Source organism: Eucalyptus grandis, chromosome 7, assembly GCF_016545825.1.
Source record: "Eucalyptus grandis isolate ANBG69807.140 chromosome 7, ASM1654582v1, whole genome shotgun sequence".
NCBI classification, from domain to species: domain Eukaryota; kingdom Viridiplantae; phylum Streptophyta; class Magnoliopsida; order Myrtales; family Myrtaceae; genus Eucalyptus; species Eucalyptus grandis.
The window spans coordinates 52,931,292-52,956,332 of NC_052618.1; the positions used below are offsets into that span (position 1 = coordinate 52,931,292).

At 41.1% G+C, this 25,041-nt stretch overlaps 4 protein-coding genes across 9 annotated transcripts; 1 reads left to right on the top strand and 3 right to left on the bottom strand.

Annotated features, from left to right (window-relative positions):
* The first annotated feature begins 238 nt into the window (after positions 1–238).
* LOC104454245 lies at positions 239–3,268 on the top strand. 3 transcript variants are annotated; one of them, XM_010069037.3, is made up of 3 exons: positions 239–498; positions 1,525–1,703; positions 1,861–3,268. In XM_010069037.3, exon 3 carries the CDS (start codon positions 1,904–1,906, stop codon positions 2,729–2,731), a length of 828 nt encoding a protein of 275 aa, XP_010067339.2. In that variant the 5' UTR covers positions 239–498; positions 1,525–1,703; positions 1,861–1,903; the 3' UTR covers positions 2,732–3,268. The 3 variants fall into 3 exon arrangements, with proteins under 3 accessions (XP_010067339.2, XP_010067341.2, XP_010067343.2); XM_010069039.3 differs by lacking the exon at positions 1,525–1,703; XM_010069041.3 differs by lacking the exon at positions 1,525–1,703 and having other exon boundaries at positions 1,904–3,268.
* A 769-nt stretch (positions 3,269–4,037) lies between these two features.
* On the bottom strand, positions 4,038–13,449 carry LOC104455844 (protein FLOWERING LOCUS D). Of its 3 annotated transcripts, none has more exons than XR_005553038.1 (7): positions 11,410–13,449; positions 9,232–9,987; positions 9,105–9,150; positions 8,867–9,003; positions 6,349–6,413; positions 5,297–5,390; positions 4,038–4,699 (listed from the first exon to the last, which is right to left on the bottom strand). XR_005553038.1 is itself a non-coding variant. In XM_039317152.1 (6 exons), exons 1-5 carry the CDS (start codon positions 13,310–13,312, stop codon positions 6,352–6,354), a joined length of 2,904 nt encoding a protein of 967 aa, XP_039173086.1. In that variant the 5' UTR covers positions 13,313–13,449; the 3' UTR covers positions 4,038–4,699; positions 6,349–6,351. The 3 variants fall into 3 exon arrangements, 1 of the variants encoding a protein (XP_039173086.1); XR_005553037.1 differs by having other exon boundaries at positions 5,297–5,395; XM_039317152.1 differs by lacking the exon at positions 5,297–5,390.
* Positions 13,450–14,336: 887 nt separating this feature from the next.
* Positions 14,337–18,723, bottom strand: LOC104454244 (putative ribosomal large subunit pseudouridine synthase SVR1, chloroplastic). Of its 2 annotated transcripts, XM_010069035.3 has the most exons (10): positions 18,022–18,723; positions 17,703–17,782; positions 17,168–17,268; positions 16,994–17,066; positions 16,619–16,712; positions 16,457–16,505; positions 16,085–16,235; positions 15,473–15,529; positions 15,185–15,240; positions 14,337–14,921 (listed from the first exon to the last, which is right to left on the bottom strand). In XM_010069035.3, exons 1-10 carry the CDS (start codon positions 18,692–18,694, stop codon positions 14,861–14,863), a joined length of 1,395 nt encoding a protein of 464 aa, XP_010067337.2. In that variant the 5' UTR covers positions 18,695–18,723; the 3' UTR covers positions 14,337–14,860. The 2 variants fall into 2 exon arrangements, with proteins under 2 accessions (XP_010067337.2, XP_018715406.2); XM_018859861.2 differs by having other exon boundaries at positions 14,337–15,240.
* Positions 18,724–19,696: 973 nt separating this feature from the next.
* Positions 19,697–24,443, bottom strand: LOC104454243 (glycerol-3-phosphate dehydrogenase SDP6, mitochondrial). Its single transcript, XM_010069033.3, is given in 9 exon segments — positions 19,697–19,922; positions 20,026–20,206; positions 20,208–20,326; positions 21,187–21,445; positions 21,632–21,792; positions 22,314–22,645; positions 23,263–23,736; positions 23,999–24,247; positions 24,250–24,443. Coding segments are annotated over 8 exon segments (1,890 nt in total). The 5' UTR covers positions 24,368–24,443; the 3' UTR covers positions 19,697–19,922; positions 20,026–20,028.
* Between the last annotated feature and the right edge of the window lie 598 nt (positions 24,444–25,041).

Below are 25,041 nucleotides of genomic sequence, written 5' to 3' on the forward strand. Positions count from 1 at the left end.
TGAATATGGGCCTATAATTATGGGTTGGGCCCTGCGAGAAAACCCAATTAGCCTAAGTGGGCCGAGCCCATTAAAAATGGGCCTATACTTATGTGCTAATGGATATGGGCCGAGCTTAACAAGTATGGTCCGAGCCCAATGAATATGGGCCTTGAATTATGGGCTTACCGGGCCGGCCCATATAGTCGGCCCACTCTCGCCAGCGTTCCTCGTCACCGACTTGTTTGTGTTGTTGGAGCTTCTGGGAGGTACCTGTCGTCGGTTGAGGGGGGGAAAAAGGTGGAAACATAAGGAAAGAGGCAAGCACCTGCCGAGCGATGATGGCCCTCGCTTTTGGATGTACGCTCCTCGTCGTCGTCGTCGCGACCGCGCTCTGATATCTCGGGGAGATTGCCGGAGATCTCTGAAGGGCCTGTTCTCGTCGCCGGTTTCTCTCCGATCGGCGGCTCGGGCGGCCAATTTGATTGGGAGCGCACTCGGAAAGGCTGCGCCTTTGAGGTGAGGATAGAGATCCCGAATCTTTCCCGTTTCGTCCTGGGGAGTTGTTCCTATTGACGCGATGTTTCTCCGATTGACTGTGCCCTTAGAGTTCGGAGTTCGTGGGCTTCTCGGAAGGACGAAGTTTTGAGTTTAGTTAGTACTGTGCGGCGTGATATGTCTTCTGCGATTGAAGGAGTTCTTGAGGAGCTCGTTCTATCGAGATTTGTGATTGATGGTGTTGTTGATCCGATTCTCTGATCGTTTTGATGATTGTTCGTGTCGTGTATTGGACCGTTTAGAGTTTGGATGGGTTGAGCATAGTTATCTTTTATTCGAATGGGCACCCCTGGAATTGTGAAGGTCTAACTGTGCAGGCGCGTCGGTGAATGTTTTACTGGGGAGAATAAGTTGCAAATGGCGACAAAATATTGGTCTTCGTGCTAGGTGTGCTTATGGCTTTTGAGCACTGTGAAAAGAAGTCATTCGGCTACTATTAGAGGTTTCGCAGGACTAACTGGAATGTCATGATTGTGATAGCTGCTATGACGAACTGAATGCACTATCTTTGTGCGATCGACACAATAATGTCGATGGGAAGGAAAGTTAATGAAATTTGCTAGAGTGAGAATCACTTCCATGTATTTACTCTATACATATCCAACCAGCATGCCTTGCCATCTCACCACCATTCTAAAGTTTTCCCTCCGCAGGTTGCCTTCTAGTCATTATGTTGGTTCTCTAGCATATGTATGTTGCTATACCATTTTCCTAGTCGGTGACACTGATGTTACTTGTCAGTTGTGACCTTTGACCAATTGGCAGTTGAAACTGAAGGATATACATTTTTAGGTTCTGGATTACTTCTTTCGTTTTTTCTTTTTTGGCTGAACCTGGACTACATAGATGCTGGGGATTAGGCACTATATCCTCAGAAGACATCCTTCACTATACATTGTTGATCCATTAATTCTAAATGCATGGCCTTTGAAATTTTGTCTGACAATATCCTGTTAAAGTAACAATTTCATTCCACTCGGGTTCCAGGTTTTCCAAGTGCAAATGGTGAATCGACATGGAATTTTAAAGTTGCAATCCGAATGGCAATAGGATCTGAAGGACCCTGAACAACTTAAATCTGATAAAAGCACTGACTTATCAATTTGGGATTGGGATTGGGATTCAGGTCTAACATGGGTCCCAGATTGCCTTAAAATGAAGATTAGGTCTAATTCCTCAAAGAAACTGATGTTCTGTTTTTTGTTGTAAATGTTCTTGATATTTATTCTGTGAGAGTAAGTGCTTGCTTGTCTGCAACTGGCAGTTTTGCCATTTCTCGAGTCTTTTCTTTACTTATTTCTTGAAATATTTTCCTTGTGTAAGTCCTTGACCAGACTAGTGATGATTTTCATTCACCTTCGACAAGATGCATGGATTCTCCACTGTTGATGGCTTTGTGGAGATAACTGAAAGCTTGGCAGAGATGATCAAGTATGTGGCAAATGAACCTTCAGTGGGGCTATTTTACATTCTGCAGCACACTCAAAATGCAGTGCCCAATGTTATTAGTCTCAAGAATAATGTCGCAGGGAGATCACAAGCGATCAATCTGCATACGGAGGACTTAGAAGATTCTATTACAATGATGAGGTCAATGAAGGATTGTGGGTTCCCCATTGTTGATGACATGATTGGTGATATTAACAAATCTCTAGCAATTGTGTCAGCGAAACAGCCTAAAAGAGGATTGATACACAGCCAAACCTCAGGTTTTGAAATGCGAAGAATTAGCTCATCAGGGCCAACCACTTGGGGACGATCTACCTTTTTTGACCCTCAAGATGGTGAAAGGAGTGGAAATTACTTTTCCAATGTTCTAAAGTCAGCGAAACAAAAGGCGAGCAATTTTAAGTGGTCTAACCTTGATTCCCAACGTCCTATTCAGACGCAGGGTGAGAAACATTTTATTTATACTGATGGACCATTGGCAGTTGGGGAAACCAGCTCAAGTTCAACTCTGCCGGTGGTTGAGTCTGATGAACTGCCATTATCAAGTGAAGTTTCTGAAGAACTGCAAGAAGAGAAAGAAGGAGAAAGCCACACTACTCTCCACTTGCCAAGTGATAATTTATTGACTGTGCCAGAAGACTTTGAGAGTTTTAGAGCTAATAGAGAAGCAAAATTGGAGGAGTGGCTGGGAGAGACTGGTCACCATAATAATTGCAATGGAGCAACTAATGGGGAACCAGCTTAGCTTGATTTGCGGCTGTTTAAAATAACCACCCTTGTACATTTTATTACTTGGGATGTAAATATCTGTCCAGATGATGATCGCTACTGACTGATTGCTCACTATGAAAATAGATTCATCACTGTGGTCTTTCCAGAGTGAGCAGAGCACAGCTAAAGTTACAGATGATTCAAGGCTCTCCTACAGTAAACAAGATTGCTTTCTGAAGGCAGTTTTAAGCAGCGTCAGCCAAGCGACTTATTAGCAGTGACAGTTGTCCATGTATTCTGCTTCTGTTTTAGTTTCGTGGGTCCAACATTGCGTCTTATCGATTCCAAGATGTGCAGACTGCATCAGGACTCTCCCAAAACTGAGCTTTTCCTTTTATCTTCTTGTGAAGTAGGTTGTATATTTCCTGGCTTGCTTATGACAGTTTCTCCTTTGTGAGAAACTTTTATATGAGTGAAGTGATGTATCTGTAGCTTCTTCTTCTGGAATAAATTTCCATGTACTTATACCGGTTTTATTCAATATGAGACAAGTAGTTTAAAATTTTCCAAAGAGCTGGCACGCCAGGCAGACCTCTTTATCCTTGGAGATTAACATAAAATTCAAGATGAAACCGTGGCAGGAAAAAAAAATGCTGCCCATGGTGCAGATGCAACAGAGTGTGCTGCAACTCCCCAATGAGGCCTTTAGCAGGCCTTTTCTTGAACCTTTCTTTCGTTTGTGGCGAGAATAGGCTGTAAGAATACTTCAGTACTAGTCTTTGGTGTCCGTGCAGACTAAAAAGATCACACACCGACTGCGCGACTTTATTTGGCCTCCATATTCGGGATCTATTAAAACATTTTCATCTCTCTAGATCTTTAAGATGATCTGTATTCGGAGGATTAACCATTTCTTGAGAAGTGAAAACCCGTGTGTGCAAAGTGCGACCGAAAGAGAACCTTGCACCTACTGGACCAATCCATTCGGCCAGGTTTGCCTTTGATTTTCATTTTGACTCTGCTCTGATGGCCCAGGAAACCAAACGATCTTGCCCTCCGGGAAATTGTCCTGCCTTACCCTCCAGCTACATCTGGCTGAGGGATGGAACGTTACCTGCGTTTGCGGTCTCAGTCGAGCCAGTTACAGCGGGCCTCCTTTCACCAGTCTATTTGTCTAGATTCTGCCTCAAATACAAGTAGCACCTCGCCCAGAGCAAAGCACACATGACCCCCCAGAAAAAAAAGGTACGATTCAGCACCGAATAAAACAGTGGAATATTTCCCTTTGGTTTAACGAACAGTCACTTCTCAAAATAAAAATAAAAAATAAAAAAAAGGTCTTCCACATAAAACTGATGCGAATTCCGTAATAATTTCCAAACTGGCATCTGCCTAAAATTGAACAAGTATCTGATGTATTTACATTTGTATCTGGTGCTTCATAAAAGAAAAGGGAGTCTCCTTTCTGGTATGCCTAGAGGAATATTTGAACCTTTCAGTTGTATAGCTGAATTTCACCAATGAACACTTTGGAAGCATCGAAATTTCTTTGTTCATATGCCTTTACTTCTTCCAAAAACGAGCACGATTGTGACAGCCTCAACAAAAATACAATAAAAAAAAACTAAGTCCTGCTTCCTTGAGGTAGTAAAGGGTAATCTCACTCCATCGCATGATTGGCAGCGGTCAGTACTATCAGCGGCAATAAGAGGTGCCACATTTGAATATTCCCAGTACGACAAGGATATACAGGCCTTCATGAAGACATTTTCTTAGCAGGGCGGTGGAAGGGAGGAAACTGGTTCACAAGCTGTTGCTTCAGAATGAGTTTTGTAACACTTTTTCATCTGCTAGTTCACAAAGCCTAGCCCCAATCCATTTGGAGCTTCCATCAGTCATGCAAATGTTGGTGATCCATGATGATTAACCAACAAAAACCAACATTGCACAGCTCAAGGGACACCAGCAACAAAAGCAAGGCCATATAGATGCAAAGCACAACCTGTACAGAGATTTTGAGGATGAGGATATAATCTTGCAATAAGAAAGGAGGCAAGATAAAGAGCCTAGTCAGAATCTGTCAAATTATCCAGCCCCAAACCTTTCCCCACAGAGAGTCAACATTTGAATGTGACAAAAAAAATTAGTATTTAAATGAACCTGACTAGGCTGAAAATGCTAAAATTTAATAGTACTAAAACCAGTTGATCCAGCAGAACAAATGAAAACCCGACTATACAAAGGCATTTTGCATCTGGGTTCTCTCTGTTTTCCATATAGATTCCAGACAGGCCCATTAACTTGATGATGTATCCACACATGCAGGGTGGCTAACGTGTTTCTAGGTGCTGTCTCCAATTGGCACTCCTTTCCTCAAATGTTTCAAATGAAAGACCAACAATATGGGGGCAAGGAAGTAAGCTGTGAAGAGGCTGGTTCCTAAAATAACCAAATTTGCATAAGCATACTCTAAAGGTCAAGTAGAAGATCATGCAGAAGAACAGACACTAAGTTCAAGAACAAATCAAGGAGGGAGGCCATAAGATGGAATCAAAATTCACCAAATTCATGTGTTCTCAATATAGAAAGACGTAAATACCTGCCCCAAAATCACAAATTAACTGGTCATCAATGTATGTTAACTTCTTGACAGGAAGCTGCAGGCTCAGCCCTTATGCTAGGAATATTATAATCTGAACTGCAATTCAAAGTCAGTCAGTTTCTCTTGCATTTCCTTTCATAGAAAGGGAGAAGAGGTAAATGCTCCACTGTATTTGATTTGTCTCTCAAAATTTATGCTATTTAAATGGTTCAGTATACACAAATATCTCTAAAAACTTTCTGAAAAAACAGTGCTTTCGACCTCTCGAAAGGAAAAAATTGTGGTAGAGAAGAAGAAAGATAACAGGTTAAACAAAGAAAACCCAAGGATGGCCAGGAATTCAAGTTCTCGGTTCTCAGCCAACAATCAATGACCGTCACTCAAAAGCCAACTAATTTTTGGTAAGTTGCAATATTCATATTACATCATGCAGGCAAGGAAGAGCCACCCACGCAAATTTACACACACACACCATATCATGATACTCGATTTAGGGACTAATTCTTGGTAAGTAGGAAAATTCATATTAAATCATGCAGACAAGGAAGAGCCACCCACTCAAATTTACACAAAGACCATGTTCTAAAGCTTGATTAAGGGAATGAGAAACCATTGCAAAAAGAGTGATTAAAATAGAGGCAGAGGATAACTCAGTAAATAATAACTCCACCAGATCGCCTAGAAAGTAGAGAAAGAAAAATCCTAGATAGAGATCGCAGTTAATTCCGACTAATAAATGAGAGTCTCCATAAATCCTACAATCCACACCATAAACTCTGTCCATCAGCTATTTTGCTAGGAAAAAAAAAAAAAAAACTTATCATTGAATTAACAACATTTATGAAAGAGCCCACACAGCTATGGGACTTTCCAGGGAAAGTAAATCAGACTTTTAATCCTGAAGCATTTGGATTTGTTAGATTATAAAATCCAGAACAACATCAATTGCGAATAAGTGAAAATTGTTAGTGACTATAGTTACCAAAATGAATAATTAAACAGAAGTACCAAAACCATCCAAATAGGAATGTATAAATGGGTGATCTCACCATTCAACTATCTGTGAGGTGTACGCTTTCTTCTAATTGCTTCGTTATGTTGTCATGAACTTGCCCTACAAAAGAATGATATTCTTCTGATATCAGTAACCATAATGTAAAAAAATTACAAGTAAGCCATATACAATGAACCTTCTACTCAATGAAACAACCCTCTCGTATTCATTGTTTTCAAACCCATAATGAACCAGTCAATATAGCCTGTTGAACCATGAACCACTACAAAGTCATAGCCCACTAGACCATTGACCGTGTATGGGAGGAAGCGTTTTGATATGGTATTGACCCAGTTCAGCAGGTCAAACTGAGGCAATTGCATTTTTTCTAGAGTTATCAAGCCAATCAGATTGGAATATTACTCCCCGGTGGAAGCCAACAATTACTCATAAGAAAGTATATGTCTAGGCGTTATTTGCAAGAAAAGGGGTTTTTGACATGTGCTAGGCACTCCTTCCGTTGGCAAGACAAGCGTTGCAATCACTAAAAAATTAATGATATTTTAACAAAACTTTAACCAGCAATTCAACCAGTCAAGCTGCTAATCCGTCTCAGCGCCACAAAAGAGTTGCCAGTCACGAGACATTGATTTTTAAAACAGTGGCTACTTAATTGTATCCATCCCCACTAAAAGAGAAAAAAATAAGAAGAAAAGAATTATAAAGAGAAGGGACTTAAGCAACAAAACGATAAATCCCAACATCTATAGTATGTATAATGATAATTGACTCCTAGTATTGACTAAGCCTATGAATCTATAACTTGTAGTTGGCCCAATAAATTATCTATAACAGGTAATAGTAATTTCATTCCTACTTTCAGGTACCGGTGTGCTGGAAAGATATGCTATTGTGCAATATGAGTGATACACGAGTAAGGAAGTTTCTCTTTTCCTATCTCTATCTCAATGAGACGAAACAAAAGATCTTATTTTATGTTAACTAATTATTGAAGTAAGTCTTGAACAAGCTCCCCGAGTCTCGACTATAATTTACTATTTCCTTTTCTAGCCGATTCTTGAAATGCCATACATATGCCTTCTTGACAATAATTTGTTCCTCAATCTGTAACCAAACTATAATACACCAAGACAAACTATACAACTAAAATCCTTTGATCTAATCATCCCACAAGACCATGAACCAACCCGGTAATGGAAATTGACAACGTAGAAGATCCCCGCCTTTTTGACAAGAAAGCTAAGAAGAGCAATCAGCAAAATTGTGGAGTGAAAAATGCCATCGAATTCCATGCATTGTTATTTCGTGGATTTATCATACAAAACTAATTTACATTTGAAACATTGATAAAGGGAAGTTGAGAGTTACACATTCTAGCGGGGGACTTGAACACAACCCAACCTTTATTCTTCATTCATGTTGTCTTATAACCCTTTATCGTGTTATGTCAACTCATATGTGTTCATTCCAATGAATTTGTTGTTACTCAGTACCAGAGCACTTGGCAACGTATTCTTTTGCTCAATTAGTTCCCCATTTTTTTAGTTTTCTTTATTCCACTAGTTCAATAATTTGATCTTTTCCTTTTTTAGTTCTGTATTGCTTTTTTGAATGTCATAGCAAGATTACACTTTATCAACATCTTAACTTTTCTCTGATAGGAAAGAAATCACACGATGCATAATATAGATACAACTCTTAGCCAAATGGGTCATGTTACTTTGTCAATAAAAATGAATATAAGAGAGACTTTCCCTTATTCAGCCTCACAAAGATAAGCAAAATGCAAATAGTTTTCAGGCAACTTAACTTTCAGGTTCTCGACTTATTCTGCCAGGTACGACCAAAACATGAGGTTGATGAGGGTTCAAGATAGATGAAAACCCAACTCCTTTGCTTGGTTAACAAGAGAAAAACCATTGGAAGAGGATTGAGGACTTTATTATCACTCCCCTGACATCTAGTGACAGAAAATGAAGAGGAAAGAAGATAATACCTGAATGAAACTTATCCCTTTATCATGATTTCTAGGTGGTGGGATTATGAGAGGAATTAGCAAATGGAACTGATAAATACTAGAAAGGAAAATGACATTTCTCCATAATGGACAGACAATCATTCTCTAACCTCACTTTCTCTCTCAATTCCATATAACCAATTCTAATCTCATTGCATTGTGTTTGTCCAATTCCCACCAACCAAAGAGGAATGGAATGGAGAAATCGTCAATGTGTGCAACGACATATATCCTTTCAATCTCAGCATTTCAAGAAAACAGAAGTTTGCAAATCGACAAGCTGATACATAAGACAAGCGCTAATAAACTTCATGTATAGTGCACCCATCAACCCAGTAAATAGGTGAAATTAGGAACTGAAAACAGAAGAGTACTGAAGAAATGTTACCAACCAAATCTAATTTCCCAGGTAGGAAGGAGGTTTAATCATACGGTGAATGTGACGAATGAAATTATTGAAAAGTATGTTAAATGAACAAATAGAAGATTTATTTTCAAGCCACAGACTGTTTTGCTCGCGGAGGTCTACATCTACCTGTCTCAGATGGGCCAGGAGTGGCTTGAGGAGCGGCTTGATTTGTGCTCCCAATATCATGTGTCACCTTACTGCTTTCGGCATTTAAACCAGGAAGAGCTCCCTGACCTCCACTTTTGCCCACTATTTTAGCTTTTCTGAGGTATTTTGAACGGAAAGATTGGAATTATTAGACATGTTTAGCTATATCTAGCAACATAAGAGCAATTGGAACTTGAGCTAAGTCTAAGTGTTGTACCTGATAACTTTTTGCTTTGGAGCACCTCTTTTATTCATCAATGTACCTTCCAACAATCAAAATAGGTTTCACCACCAGATTTTTATATGAAAACCACCAATCTTTTGATAAAGGTCCAATTGCTCACCTGATTTAGTAGCCAAAGAAACTGAAGCAGGTTTGCGCTTGCCCCTTTCAGCTTTAATGGAAGCGATCACAGAATCAGCAGCAGGTCCTAAACCTTTCCTCCCTACCAGTTTTATCCCAAGCTTTTCAGAAAGATGATAAAACCTCATCTCATCACCTCCTCTCACTTCTCTCAGCTCAAGAGCCTGTTGCTTTGACAACATGGTGTAAATGTGAAGTTGTTGTTGCTGATTAAAATGTGATTGAAGCTGTTGAAATAGTACTTTATTGGAATGCTGGTCTGACTTCAGACCATCATGAGCTTTTTTACGAGGCTCACTAAAAGTCACTCTCAAAATTGCACCAGAGCTGGGATCAGAGTTCTTCTCATAAATGACAGCAAAGCTTCCAAATTCCAAATCAGGTTCCCTGAATAAGTCAGCTAGAATGGAAGCACAGGAATGGGCATTCTTTGATGGAGTTTGGTCAATCTTTTTCTTTGAAGCACGAGCATTAGCATGATGAACCATATTAGCAGCTTCTCTCAGCCCAGTCAGAAAGGCCCCGTGCATAGTTGCAGGATACCTTCTGGTAGTTGCCTCCCCAGCAAAGAAGAGCCTTCCATCTCCCACACTTTCAGCTAAAATATCATAGTCATCTCCAGAGGCCCCTACCGCCACATTAGAGTAGGAACCTAGGCTAAGTGGATCACCACCCCACCTGGTGCAGACAGTTTGGACAGGATCTGGTACCTTAATCCCCTGCGGTTCATAGATACCTGCACTCCCGGATCATAACAATAAGTGAACAGTCACGGATAATTATCTACACAAGAGTTTGGCTTCATTTCATGAGCAGCCCAAGAAACCAGCCACAGTACACAAAATGCTCTCCCCATACCAAGACTCTGTCTTTGATCCAATAACTCCATAAGATTAAGGAAAACAGGATGAAGGCAGAAGAAAAGCTAGAAATGGTGGCTGCAGGATGTTATTGACTACTTGATTTCTTAGTTTACATGGAAGAGATTGAAGCAGCAGACACTTCGCTCAAACTAAGATATCAAGCCAACATTAGCAAATATTATTTTGCAGGGACACAAACTACAATAACAAACAGGCTAATTGCAAGTGTCATACAATAAAGGAGAATCAACCAACCAACATTATTTAACTAAGCTATCAACCATCATAGTGCAAAAGGAACCTAGTCGTGTGAATAAATATTCATTAATTAGAGCATTCAACCTCAATACACTCATTATCTATTCAAAGTGACCTACAACAAGCTTGCAAGTGCTTCCTGAAGGTACTAAACAAATGATAGGCCAGCAAGCAATGAGTTGCTGAATTATGCTCTTTAAGCCATGCCATAAATTTCTTACACTTCAAGACAGACAACAGGCTAAATAAAAAGTTCTCTGAGTTATATTAGAATCTAAAACTACTTAATATGTCAACATCAAATCTGAGCCATAGTTTATCCAATTTGCATGTTAGGATATCCATCATTTTAGTCAGGATGTTGTTTAAATGCAGCCATGATGCATATAGTTACCTCTGACATCCAATATAATCCATTAACTATGTAATATGTCAAGTCCAAATACTAGCCATAGTGTTTGCACATTGCATACTATAAGTTCTATGTATTCCTTTTTTTCCAACAAGTTATACATCTTCTGCTGTTATTTTGGTTCAGCAATCAATTTATTAGTCAACTAAAAAATGCCCATGCACATTCTGTGTCGACTCATGCATGCATGCATTCTCTTCTGCACATATGTGATAATTTGGGTAATCATCTTAATGGTCCTAAAAAATTAGACGAGAGTACGTCAGGTAAACTTAGGACTAGGAAGGTCCATAGATTGAAAAGAAAAGAAAAGGAAAAAAAAAATGAAACAGAATCTAAGTCACCGCATAGATTCAAATGATCTAGTCAGATTGCTCTATATTCTAAGGACAATCATATATTTTGGGTAGAAAACATATCTGTAACTGAAATATTCTGATAACAACTATACCAAAAGTCCATGATATAGTTTTTGAGATTATGAAGGATCAATTACGCATTCCAGTCTTTCCACACATTTTTTTAGAACAAGTTTTTGCACTCATTAACTGGCCATTAATAAATTGAAATCAGACTCTTGTAAATAAAGCAGAATGGTTGATTTCAAAAAATTAAAGGCTGTTACCCTTGAGAATTTGAAGAACCCGCGTCACCGCATCAGTAGGAGACATGCTCTCAAACTTATGTGCAGCTTCCCCAGCTACTAATGCAATCAAGAGAGGACCACCAGCAACTGTTGCATAGCTATAAAACAAAAAGAACTCCCCGCGGCGGCTTGGATCATCTTTTAGGTGTCCAAAGGTGTCAAGATCTGTGCCCCAAAACACATGAGGAAAAAGCATTGCAACCTTATTTAGCAGGCCAAATCCCAGCCTCTTTATCCCATCAAGCTTTCTCTGAGGCAACTCAGGAATAAACTTGATAGACCCACTTTTCAGAACACCAAGAGGAACAGTACAAAGAGCCATATCACCCTCAAAAACCTGGCTACCTGCCATGACTTGCACACCATCATTGCCATATCTGATAGTATGTACAGTTCTCTCGTACAAAATTGGTACATTCTCAGCCAAAGCCTGAACCAGTCTTCCATTCCCTCCATGCAGAAAACAATGATCACCTCCCATATCATAAGGATCATCCTGGTCCCAAAATGCAAGGGAAAGCTTTGAGAGCAAACCTGCATTAGCATATTCCAAATTGGCAAGATGCCAATTGAACAAGTTCATTTCCTCAGCATTTTCAGCATCCCCATAAACCGGCCTAAATGTTTCCAGGGCAGATCCAAGCGAAACATCCATGGACACCTCTCCCATTGACTGCCTAAGCCTACTAGCCTTATCCAAGAGACGATTAAAAGCAGTCTCAACCTTCATGTCGATGTCAGGGTCAACCGGCTTCCCATCCACCCTGTAAAGAGGGCACTTGTCCCTCACCTTGTGAAGTGGATGCCCTAGCTGCCGAGCAACAATCCCAAGGGGGTTCCCCAATGTCCCAGTCAATACACTTCCCCCTAGATCGGCAGCAGCAGATAACTTGTTCCCACCCTCCATCTTCTTTGTATAAACCCTCCCACCTGCCCTCTTCCTACCCTCCAAAACTGTCACCTTAAAACCTACCCGCATCAAATGCCGTGCTGCAGCCAATCCTGCAAGCCCGGCGCCGACAATAATCACGCTGTGCCTGCTTGGCTCCGCTGGAATCTTCTCTTTGATTACGGGCGCAACCCCAAAATTAATATACCCATGAGAAACCAAGTAATCATAAGCAGAGTCCAGTAGAGAAGCGCACTGTTTAGGAATAACATCCGCGAACATCTCCTTGGTAACCCAATTGGACACGTTCTCACGCCATTTCGCAATGATGTGGTTCCTAATCAAGATATAATTAACCTGCTCGATCCCGCCGACCATCGGCACGACGCCAAAATCGATCTCTTCATCAGTGAGCGAGTCGGCCGGGAACCCAGCCGTGAGCGCGATCAAGGCCTCCCCCGTGGACTCCCGATTGATCACGATGATCTCGTCAGAGGCATCGGGGGCGGAGCTAGGGTTCCCAGGAGCAGGCTTACCCGAAGCCGACGCGGAGGAACCGGGAGTACCGGACGGCAAGGGGGGGAGCTGAAGGGAGGCGACGTTGCGCTGCGACCGGCCGCGCCTGCGCTTCTTGGGGACGGTGAAGGAGAGGAGGGGATTGTACGCGGAGGCGGAGGCGGGGCTAGGGTTTTGCGGGGACGGGGACCGGGAGGCGGCGGGGAGGGAGAGGGGTGGGGCTGGGGTTCGGGAGGGGCTCGAAGGGGTAGAACTCGAGCGGAGGGAATTCGGCGAACGGGTCGGGCGAGTCGCCTGGAGGCTCCATTTCCGCCGTCTCTGTCCTCGCCCTGCGATTTCAGAGAGAGAGAGAGAATTGTGGGGTTTTGGAAGAAGAAGAAATGAGAGAGGGAGTGAGGAGTGGCGACTGAGAGGAGAGCGGAGGAGGCGGCGGCGGTGGGGATTTTTTCTGTGTGCTCGGCCGCGGAGAAAAAACATTTGAACGGTTTTAGTCGTTAAGTCCGTTAGAATCCAAGGCGGTCGCGCGCTCGAAAGGGGAACGTGGGGGGGACAACCTCAGGATTTGAGGCTCTCTTGGTCCGAGCCTTTTTCGAAGATGTTCGTTTGAAGATGTTGGTGAGACCATGTCGGATATTTGACTGGGTTTCGAAAGAAGCCGAGTCCGGTTAGATGTTTTTAATCGTTTTTGGGTGACGAGGTCCAGTGTCTAGGTTGCTTGTGCTGCGATCTTGAGTCCGTTCTCGTTATTTATGTTATTTTTTGCGAGATAAACGGAATTTTGAAATTTACAATTTTTTTCACTACTTTTGCTGGCCAATGGGTGGAACGTTTAGGTTCCCTTCCAATATAAGAGTATTGAAATATGCACTTTTATCTATCTTTATCTTTTTAGCATCAAATTAGTGTCTACATTTGTTCCTTGGTTCTTTTTTCTTTTGTAAGTAAAATGTTCTTCTTTCCCCACCGACCCATCATTACAAAGACTGGTAGCAATATGGGCACCAGCTGAAACTCTTTTATCCAGATTCAAGGTTATCAACCTCGCTCGCACTGAAAAATGAATGTACTTACTTACACCGTGTTGTGCATAAAACGAGAAAGATATGAAAAGTTTTATCAGGGCAGAATGGAATCTTTATATTTGATAAGCCAAGAACTGTCCATGTCAAATGTGGCACATGCACAGGAGCAACAGCAGTTAGAACGCCCATTCAGGTAAAATTGCGCAACCGAAGGGTAACATAGCTTTGCACATCAGTCGATATTGCGCAAGCTCGGCCTAATTAGCACGTGAGACCAGTGCATGGACAATCCCTGTGCATTACCTTTTAGCAGTAGGCAATGAATGCAAGATGGGCTCGACTGCACCAAGACATGACACTGGTTCATGCACAATGGTTGGCAAAACAGGAGGAGAAGATAGTAGAATTCAAAACCAAGGAATCAACTGGAGATCACAAATTAAAATACTAGCAAAACATGAAAAGGAAATATGAGCAAGTGGATAAAGAAGCCCTACAAAACCAATATACACTCTGGTACAAGAAAGTTATTTTCATGGACGGTGTTAAGATATGATCTCGTGTCCAATTCAAGTCTATGATTCAATAAATAGATTTTAATTGCATTATGTGCAGATCTTAGAAGAGCATGTTCTCACAAAAAATGAACAGAAAAATTAATTTCTTAAGTCCTCCAAACGAAGCTAAAACTTCTTGCAATAGAAATTGATGACCACGAGTTTCCTCTTCTCCTCAATATATACTCAGCCAGAAATTCTGCAACAGAGATGACTCTACCAGCTCTTAGAATTTTCCGTCTCTGGTATGAATGTCGATCGACTGCAACTGCCTCCCATGGTATTAATCTTCAAGTAATAAATAATGTAGCTAAACCAGCAGCTCAGAGGGCAGGAAGCAAATGCTCAAATTCTCCTTGACAAGGAACATCTTTCACCATTTGTCATTTGAGTGTTCTTGCAGGAGAATTTTCAGAGAAACTCAATCCAGCAAAAGCAGTGACTTCTCAGCTCTTCCAACCCAGTGCCTGAAGGTCAGCTGGTTTCAATTCAACATGTTTCCCGAGCCTGAAATGATAACAAATTAGACAAAAAGTTCTAATGAATCTCACCACCTGGACGGTAGTTACATGAAGAGATAACATAACTTCATTCCCTGTAGAATGTGCTATAGCATAAGTTAGAGCTATCAGCAATGACTGACTGATATGAAAGTATCATCTCACGCAAAACATGCATTCGTAAGTGTGCTCATGCATGAAATGCATCAAGAATGGAATAGTGTAAATTGGACACACAGATGACAAAGGGGTAGGGTTAAGAGGAGTCACCCAAGATCTGCCGGAAGTCTGAAACTACCAATTCGGACTCGCTTTAATGAATAAATCTGGAAAAGCAAACAAGAGGTAAGTTCTTTTCCATGAAAGTATGTTAGCATCTGCGGAGAAATTCTTATGTGGTCTATAGACTAAGTGGATCGAGATCATTCGAACCATTAATCATGTGGGTCCCACCATCAGGCCCACATGATCAACAGTCTAGATGGGCTTAGTCTACAGACCATGCATATTTTTCCACATCTGCAAAAATAAGTTTGTTCCCCAATCGACCAATCTAACCTCAAGTCCACCATTTTTTATAAGCTCCCTGACTTCATGGTTCCTCCCTTCATGGACCTGGAGATGCCCAACAAGGCGAATAATGTTATGTGACATGAAAGCTACTCAAGGCAACGGAAGGAAGATTGATTATAAAGACAAAAGACGATTTAAATTGTTCAGGTTTTCTCATTTTGTTCTCAATAGAGTTAAGTGTTCCTACACATGCCAATACTCTGCAATTTTCATCTCGCCACGATGTGGCATATAAAGCAAATGAAGTCAGAAACAGAAATAGAAGTATTTTGCATTTTCAGCACTGAAGATGAGAGAATAAGCACTTCCATTTCAGCTTTCAGTATCATTGATTCAGTTAATCTAAACTATTTTTCCTCCGTCTATTCTTTTGACAAATATAGATTGCTTCCAGACATGAACAAACTACTTCCAAGACTTTGGCATCAGGAACACATTAAAAAAAAGCAACAACAACAAAAGAGAGTGCAAATTTCTCATCATTTTCTTTCAGCTAGAAATGTGTTTTTTTTTTTTTTTTGGTAAGGAGCTAGAAATGTGTTTGGAACTGAATAACGTATTTTTTGTCACAATATTTTTTAAAGAGACAAAAGGTACCACAATCCGAAGACGAGGTCTTGGATTCTCTGGCTGCCTTGGCAATAACTCCACAGAGTCTGGGATGCAGTGAGTTCCATCGACAACTGTTCCCTGACTGATAGCTATTAAATGTCGCTTGTGCACCTCACCATCTACTGCTGCAATGTATCTGCAATTCAGAAACAAAACTGAGGTCAACTCTCAAGTATGGTTAAATGGAAAAGCAACAATTTAAACTATTATAATTCTCACCCATACAATATATTATATTTTAAAAAAACAAGCACATCGAAATGAAATTCCACAGATTTGGAATGCAAACCCCAAAGATTGAGAACAATATCCATAGCATCACACAATTTTCTTCTTTTCATTGTGTAAAACACTTACTCCTTAGATAAATTTGCAGAAGGATGTGAAATTTTTTGAGCAAAATCTCCTGCAAAACGTAGCACATGGAAAAGTTTAACATGATCCATGGCACCTTAAACTCAAAGAAGCTTCACGTTCACGTAGGAATAATTTGTTACAGCATCTCCTTAAGTATCATACCATCATTAGTCACAATGATCAAGCCAGATGTGGCAACATCGAGGCGGCCAACAGTGAATAGTCGGGGTTTGGGTAGTCCAGGATTTTTCTTGCCCTAAAATCAAACAACATTTTTCCTTAGCTTCCAAAAATGAATAGAGATGATATAAGTCACAGATTTTATAAGAACTCGAAGCTCCCAATGAATAAGTCTCAGCAGATAGATAAAATGTCTAGGAAAAATCCTTCAAGCTGCAAAGAACAAGACAGGGCCCTTCCATTGACATTTGGACTGAGCTATGAGTATTTTTTTAAGGCAGAAATATAGGGAAGATAGAGTACATAAATGATTAATAAATAGAGAATGGCACTCTGTCAGGTATGGATATACAGTACCAAGATCTTCAGATAGTCGTCAAACAGCTCCAACACGGATTTAGACTCTTTCTCCCCAGCGGAGCAAATGTACCTGTCAGTATTTTCAACATCAACTTATGCCAAAAGAAAGGAGAAAAATAACCTAATAAAATGTTCCAGAATAAGCTATAGTGTTTAGTGTTAGCTGCAAACCCTTTTGGCTTGTTCAGAGCAAGGTAGACCTTCTGCGGCAACCTTTTGGGCAGGCGATTCCCATTAACATAAATGGCATCCTTCATAGGATCAACTCGCGTCTGCATCAGTAAAATTATCTCAACAGCAGAAATAAACAAATGGTTGAAGATGAAGTTATCTCAATAACCAAGTTTTGCCTTTGATTATGATAACTTTTGTCCTCACTTTGCAAAACCACATTAACAACATGTCATCACAGGAAGCTTCTAGTACTTCCCTTCAATTTCTTTTTGCTCCACTCTTGGAAGAACAACAAAAACCCAGAAAAATAATACCTTTTCAGTTCTTTCTTTTCCCCTCCTTGTTGGTGGGGAAAGCTAGAAAGAATTTCTTATGGACTAAAGCTGGTTATCAAGTTCAGTCACGATTGCCAAGAATGTTCTCTCAAGACCAACTTATGCACAAATGACATAATTCTAGAAACAACAACAAGGAAATTCTTTCTAAAGGAAAAGAGGAAAATGGTAAACGAACACTAACGGTAGGAGCTGACCTGAGGGGTATTACACACAGAGCCATTAACGGTGACCTTGCCTTCGAAAATGAGCTCCTCACTGCCCCGTCTCGATGCCACTGTCAACAGCAATATCGCGTAAATTCCAAAACGATTAGAACATCTCAGCGTCTTTCCACTAGAAGGCACAATCCATTTCATAAAAAATCTACAAAAGAAAAAATATGGAAAAAAAAAAATCCACGAAGACATATATCAACCAAAAGCTCTCACACGCATATTCGCAAACACATTAGCGACACTTGAACCAAAGCAGTGTACACCAGAGTCAAGAAAACCAGAAACTTGTTTGAATTACCCCCGGCGGCAGCGAGGACCTTGCTGAGGCGCTGCGGGGCATCCCCGAAATTCTCGTTGTAGAACCGGCGCGCCGCCTTGGAGTACTTTGGCTCCCCGCCGCCCGCCCCCGCCGCCGTGGCAGTCTTCTTCGGCTTATCCTTCTTCTTCGCCTTCTTCTCCTGGGTGTCGGCGTGGGCGAGGTCGTGGATGAGGCGAGCGGGGGGGTGAGACTGGAGCTTGAGCTGCCCGTCCTCGCCGCGGACTATCCAGGGGATGAAGAGCTGCTGCCCCGCGCCGGAGACGAAGTCGACGCCGCGGGAGCCGGAGTCGGAGTCGGAGCCGGGCCGGGCTTGGGCTTGGGCTTGGGCTTGGGCTTGGGCGGAGCGAAGGAGATGTCGAACTGCAACGGAGGGGAGGAGGGAGAGGGAGAGGGAGAGGAAGAGCAAGTGATGATGACGCGAGGCGCGAGGGAGAGGGAACGGGCGGGGCGTCTCGGGAAGTGGAAGGACCTGGAGAGGGACGACCACGAAAGGGTCGCCGCCATCGTGCACGGCGGTTGGGTTGCGCGGGAGGTCTGAGAGGTCAGCTTCTACCGGAGGGAGGGAGGGAGGGAGGGAGAGGTGGTTTTTGACGGTGCTCGATCGGCCGGAGGAGGGAGGGAGGAGGGATGGGCTATCAGCTATCCAATGCATTCGATATCGTTCGCGCTCTGGTTTGGATTTCGTCGGAGAGATGCCTGACGATTTTTGCAAATGCCATTTATTTTTCAATATTTTCCAAGGGCACTAAATTAGTTATGGAATCTTGAAGCAGACTTGGATAGTGATTATTTATTGAAATAATTATATAAATAATTTATAATCATTATTAATAGAAATAATTATATAAATAATTTATGAATTTTTTTATTTATTCGCTGTGTTTTAAAGTTTATACATTTTCAATTTAATCATTAGACTAGATAATTTAAAATTAAATTGAATTTGAGAATATAATAATCTAGAAATTAGATTTAACATTTACCAAAAAAATTAGAGATTATACTGAAAAAATTAAACATTCAAACATTATATGTTGAGTTAAAATTTAAGGTTCACATTTAGCAAATTAAAAGTTTTTAGATAATATTATAGTTATATCAAAATTTATTAACCATAAACCATATATGACATTTTCTTTAATTCATTATATGCCTCTTGTATACAACATCGAATGGTGGTAATTCATCTGGTCCATGATGAATTAGTCCCAATAAGAATTCTCCTAGCTTATGATGCATGCGTCTTATTTCCTCCTCTTAACTCATGACCTGTCTTATTTATATAATGCGAATAAATTTTTGCAAAACATATTAACAAATCGTGACCGACCAGACAAGATAGTATAATAAATAAAGATTGAAAAGGCCAATTTTGTTTTCTACTATTTATAACCCTGTCGATACGGGACAGTGAAGATTATCTGTGCTATGCCTTCATAATCATCTGTGCATATCCTATTCTAGTGCAACGGAAATCCTAAAAACTCACAGATTCTTTCATTTTCTTTTCACTAGTAACCTTTCAAATCGTGCCGGTAGATCCCGGATTTATAGAATATAACGTGCAGAACGCAGGAGGGAAGTCAGAAATTGTGAAATACCAGCAAATTGCAGATACTAGATGATAATAAAAATTTATTACTAGCGAAAAATCTGGGGCCAAGACTGTTCGAGCCCAACGCAGCTTCGACCTCACTAGAGTGAAGCCCAATTTATTAACTCGAAAAGAATCAGAAGTGTAATTCTGGCCTTCCAATGCATGAAGGAGCTGGTTACAAAGAAATAAACAAATTACAAAAGAAAAGTTAAATATATCCTTCTCGATTTGTCATGAACAGTGACAAAGTCAAACCCACACTGTCCCCCAGTCAGTTAAAATCCTGAAACAACAGGGGCAATTCAATCCATCAGACTTGATCTAACCCAAAAACCCATAAGAACTTCGAAACGCTGAAGCGACAAATGGAAAGGAAAGGAATGCACCTGTTACTTGTGTTTCCCATCATGAAATTGCGCGTTTCTAGACGATTTGAAAGTTTCCAAAAATGCTTTTGCCTTCTCTAGCTCTTGCTTCTTCCTTGACTTGTCCCATTGGTGCTCTGTCGCAAGTATCTCGATGACTTGAGGCAGTGCCCGGCCGGCTGCATCAGTGTCGAGGAAAGCGTCTTGATCTCCTGGCGATAAAATCAACAGCAGATTCACAGTACTCGTACCGAGCACAGTACGCGACTTCAGCCTCTAGAAAAGGATATCCATGTGCCAGCCTCTTCCCCAAACCTTCATCCTAAAAGTAGACAAAAGAGAATAATGTGAGAACGATCCATGAACTTGAAGATCAATCACCCGATATGATGAACTAGTTGAAGATTTCAAGATCTCAAGTGATCGACAATCAGTACATAAAATATCAAAATTAGCTATGCTCGATAACATTTTTGAGAAAGGCTGCCACAAAAAAAAGGCAAAGATAAAACAGCAGAAGAATTTACTGGATTCCAACAATCTTTAGTTGCAAAAATAATGAGTTTCAAATGCTGTACATATATTCTTCAATATGGTGAAAAAACAGCGCACCTACAAGAAACTAAAACCAAACAACTATAAACTAACATAAGACCAGAAAGTATTCAAATTTTTTCAGCCTAAAGCCATAATCAGCACTGCAAAGCCCTTGATGTGGCAGGTATCAAATCACAGTCACACAATCAAGCAACTAGCTTTTGGGCTGTTCCTATCATCTTTAATGGCGATCATCGGGAATCGCCACTACCGAATGATATTACCACCAGAACCTCCTTGTCTTAGTATGTTTGCTAGAGTTATGGCTCAAAACAAAATCACTTAATCATTATTCAGATTTCCATAAGAAATTGCCAGGAAATATCGACAGTCTTCACATTATCATCCCTCAAACATTGTTATAGACACTAACAACAGTCATCTCAAACCACGTGTATTAAAGCAGTAGTGCATAACTCTTTTCTTCTGGTCAATTTTCTCAACCAACTAATGCCTGTTAGTCCTATGTCAATAAAACTTCTAGAGGTCACAGATGATGGAGGTACCAGCATGTATAAGGATTTAAGTCTTCTAGTATTAATAGGTAGACATAATTCTAAACTGAATCTTGGCAAGAAGTTAAACCTGAGCTATAGCTGCCACTCTTTCAGCAAAAGTTCCATATGCACGAGACAAATGCTTGGCTACGGCAGTGTCCATCACCCCAGGAACAACTTTACCACCATATGTCCTTTTCATTCGTACATATTGCTGAGCAAGCACTGTAAAAAATGCAGGATCCCATCCTTCTCCCCCAACCAGTCGGAGGTTGTTAGTAATACATTCATTGGCCGGCTTTAGCTTTCCAGACCGGATAGCTGCATTAACTGCATCTTCTGCCATGCTGAAATTCATTACATCAATATAAATACTAGCTGATGGAGCTATGGAAACAACGATTGCTCCACAACAGCATCAACAAAGCACAGTAGCTGAATCTAACGAGGATTAGTTAAGGTTCTATAGCTAGTCAATGAATTTGCCATTAGTTGGTAAAACCACAAAAAGAACCATGAAACTAAAAAGGTACCTCCGATATGTAGTCCACTTTCCACCTGTGATGGTGACTAAACCAGGGTAATCTTCACACACAACATGATCTCTAGATATGCTCTCAGTGTTTTTGGCTGAGGGATCCACTGCCAATGGACGGATACCACTCCATGCAGAGAGAACATCCGTGCGTCTAACCTAAATTAGGCAAAAATCCTTCAAATCCTAGAAACAAGTAAGATAAATGGAAAAGAACCAAAGAGCTAAAAAAATCAGTAGTATTTTCGTGCTTTCTAAGATCAATCGATAAAATTCTCAATTACAAGTAGTGATTACTAAACCTAGACATTCGGTCAGCTTTTGACACATCTATTATTAGTTCAATCGATACTACCACTCATTACCAACCCAAAGCATGAAAGTTTAGACCACTCAACCACTTAATGTAAATCGTGTGCTTCTGTACGAACAAATTCCAGTACAGCATATAATCTTCACTTCCTAAAACTGAAATCAGATCTCACATGACAGAAAGTTATGGTTCCACTTTATGCAGGGAAAAAGCTGATGAAATAATGTTAAATAAAATGCTCCATTTTGTAATATCATCGACATATGTCAACCATCTTAAGTAAAGGATCAATTAAACAAACTTAATTCCCAGGAACAAACAACATTGCATTAAGATGCAGGAACTAAAACAGGTAATGCAACTCCACCTTGACATTGAGATAATCACAGATGGCATCAAGTATAAACTGAATCTCATCTTCATGAGGTTCAGGTAGCATTGTGATTGGAGTGTTAGAGTCTGTAGTGCCCGCGACAGTTCTCCCCAGCCATGGAAGCATGAAAACAACTCTTCCATCTTTAGTTTTAGGAACAATCAAGCCCATGCCTTCTGGAGAGTAGTAGTCAGGGAGGACAATGTGTACACCACTGCTGGGACAGATCATTGGCTGTGCATCTACTTTAGCCATCTTCCTTACAGAGTCACAAAATGGGCCGGCAGCATTGACAACAACTTTTGCATATGTGTCAAATTCTTGGCCTAAGTACAGAGGTCAGCAAGTCATTCCAGTAAGAATAACTAGAACTATGAGGGAACATCAATATAATACTGAAGGAACAATAACTAAAAAAATGATTAAGAAAACAAACTGCAATAATGGAAAACATAAGGAAATTGTTAATTGGAAGAATCCTGAATTAAACTCTAGTAAATTTTTAAGTTAAAGAGGTCTGCACAATTTCAGATTAGAAACACAAATCTTCCATATGAATATTTTTGAAGAACATGAGGTCATATGAATGGTCGAAGTCTGGATATACACAAAAAACATGAGATAAATGAAGATTCTGAAACACAGTCTGTATTCTTTGTGATCAACCGTAATCAATTGTCTGCTTCACAATCCCAATCTTCCTAGATGAATAAGCGAGAACATTTTCACAAATTGATTTAACACTATAAAATTATAAAAATTTCATCACTTTGGTAAGAATTTTCTTTTTCCCGCAAGATATTTACATATGAAAACCACACTTCTGCATCGGATCGGATGTGCTAAAGGACAAAACCGTCAAATGGCAAATCTGGTCCCAAGATGCAGAGTTGAAACCCATATTACTTACTTCAAAGGACAAAACAAAATGTCACTAATGTACCTGACAAATTGTCTCGAATCCTTGCACCAATTATTCGATCACTGACTTCATCCTTAAGAAAGGAAACCACTTCTGCATAGTTGAGAACTGCTGCGCCAGCTAGGGCAGCCGTACATGCTAATCCAACATTGAGCCTCGAGTCATTCATTTGCCCATCATAGTAGACCACTGCCCCCTTCAGTACTCGGTCCTTGCCTTTCCTTGCAAGAGTCGGGAAAAGTTCCGCTGCCTCTTGTGCAGAATAATATCTAGATAAGTGCAAAAGGCGCGCTCCTGCTACCAAATCGTATAGTTTCAAGCCCATCCAGTAGTATACAACCTCAAACCAGTTAAAGCACGGTGTCATGCAGGGTAAAGCATGGCACAGGTGTGGGGCATTATCAATGACCTGTTTTCGCTCCTCGAGTGCATGGAAAACTAGCCTCAGTTGCCCATAGTCGAGATTGAACACAGCCTTTTCAAGGTATCGAACCCCTAGAAAACAAGATTATTATGAAACGAAGATAAAGGCTTCGTTTAGAGAATTTTAATACAGGAAGTAGGACAAGAACAGGGGAATGAGCGATGAGCTAAACAGAATGTACGATGCAATTGAAAGGATTCCATTCCCTTAGATAGTCTCCGACCTTAAAGCATATAAATTCAGCTTCACCCAATCGAAACGCACTCAATTCCTAGGTGCAAATATTCATGATCGGTGCACGCATCCAATCTCGTCTTAGTTTGGATTCAGTACCTCCATGGATCAGCTTCGTCGACCGAGAAGAAGTGCCGGACGAGAAATCCTCTCTCTCAACGAGTCCAACGCGCAGTCCGCGAGTGGTGGCGTCGAGAGCGACGCCGCAGCCGGTCGCGCCGCCGCCGATCACGAGAATGTCGAGCGGGTTGGCGGAGCTGGCGCCGACGAGGGCCGATTCCTGGACGGCTCGCGGCGGCGGGACCGCGGCGCTGGGATCGACGATCCTCCGCCTCACGGCGTCGAGGGCGGGCCGCCGCCGCGATCGGAGGACGCGACGGACGGAGTCAGGGAGGTGCAGGCGGCGGCGGCGGCGGCGGCGGTGGCGATGCCGGCGAGGCGGCGGAGGCGAGTGCCGGTGGTGGCCATCGGGGAGCGGTGCGGTGGTGGCAGCAAGAACGTGGGAATCAGTTATGGTGGGAGATGATGAGGACTTTTCCTCGGGAATCGGATTGTTTGGCGGATCTTATAAAATTACCATAATACCACTTTCATCGCACTTATGTTACCTCCGCCGGGAACGAAGCATTCGAAGAATATCCTTGTAAAAATAACAGTTACAAAATAAGTATTATCGTGAAGAACGGATATAGTTTCCGTTTCTTCCTTTTTTGAAATAATACAGTGGATAATTTTAAAAGAATGATTTTAACAGTATTTATCTCTCATTAAATAAACGCATCATGAAATCACTATAACATTAAAAAAATCTACGCATATTATAAATTCGATAGTGAATATTAAATGATTAACTTATAATGATGATAAATTTAAGAATAATCTTTTATATGTGTCCCGTTTTTACCTTTTGTAAAACTTAACGGAATTTAGGATTTTCCTTCCGTCGGAAACGGAATTTCGGATCGATTTCCCGAAAAACAGGACCTTCTTTTTTCTTCTCACTGACCCGTGACGTGCTCTAATTGTGATCGGCTTCGGATGACAGCGCGGGTGTTTACGTGGCGGGAAAATCTGAAGTTACTGAACAAGTGAGGGACCTGCGAGTAATTTGAAAGCAATTCCGAAAGCTTGGTGGGGCCCAA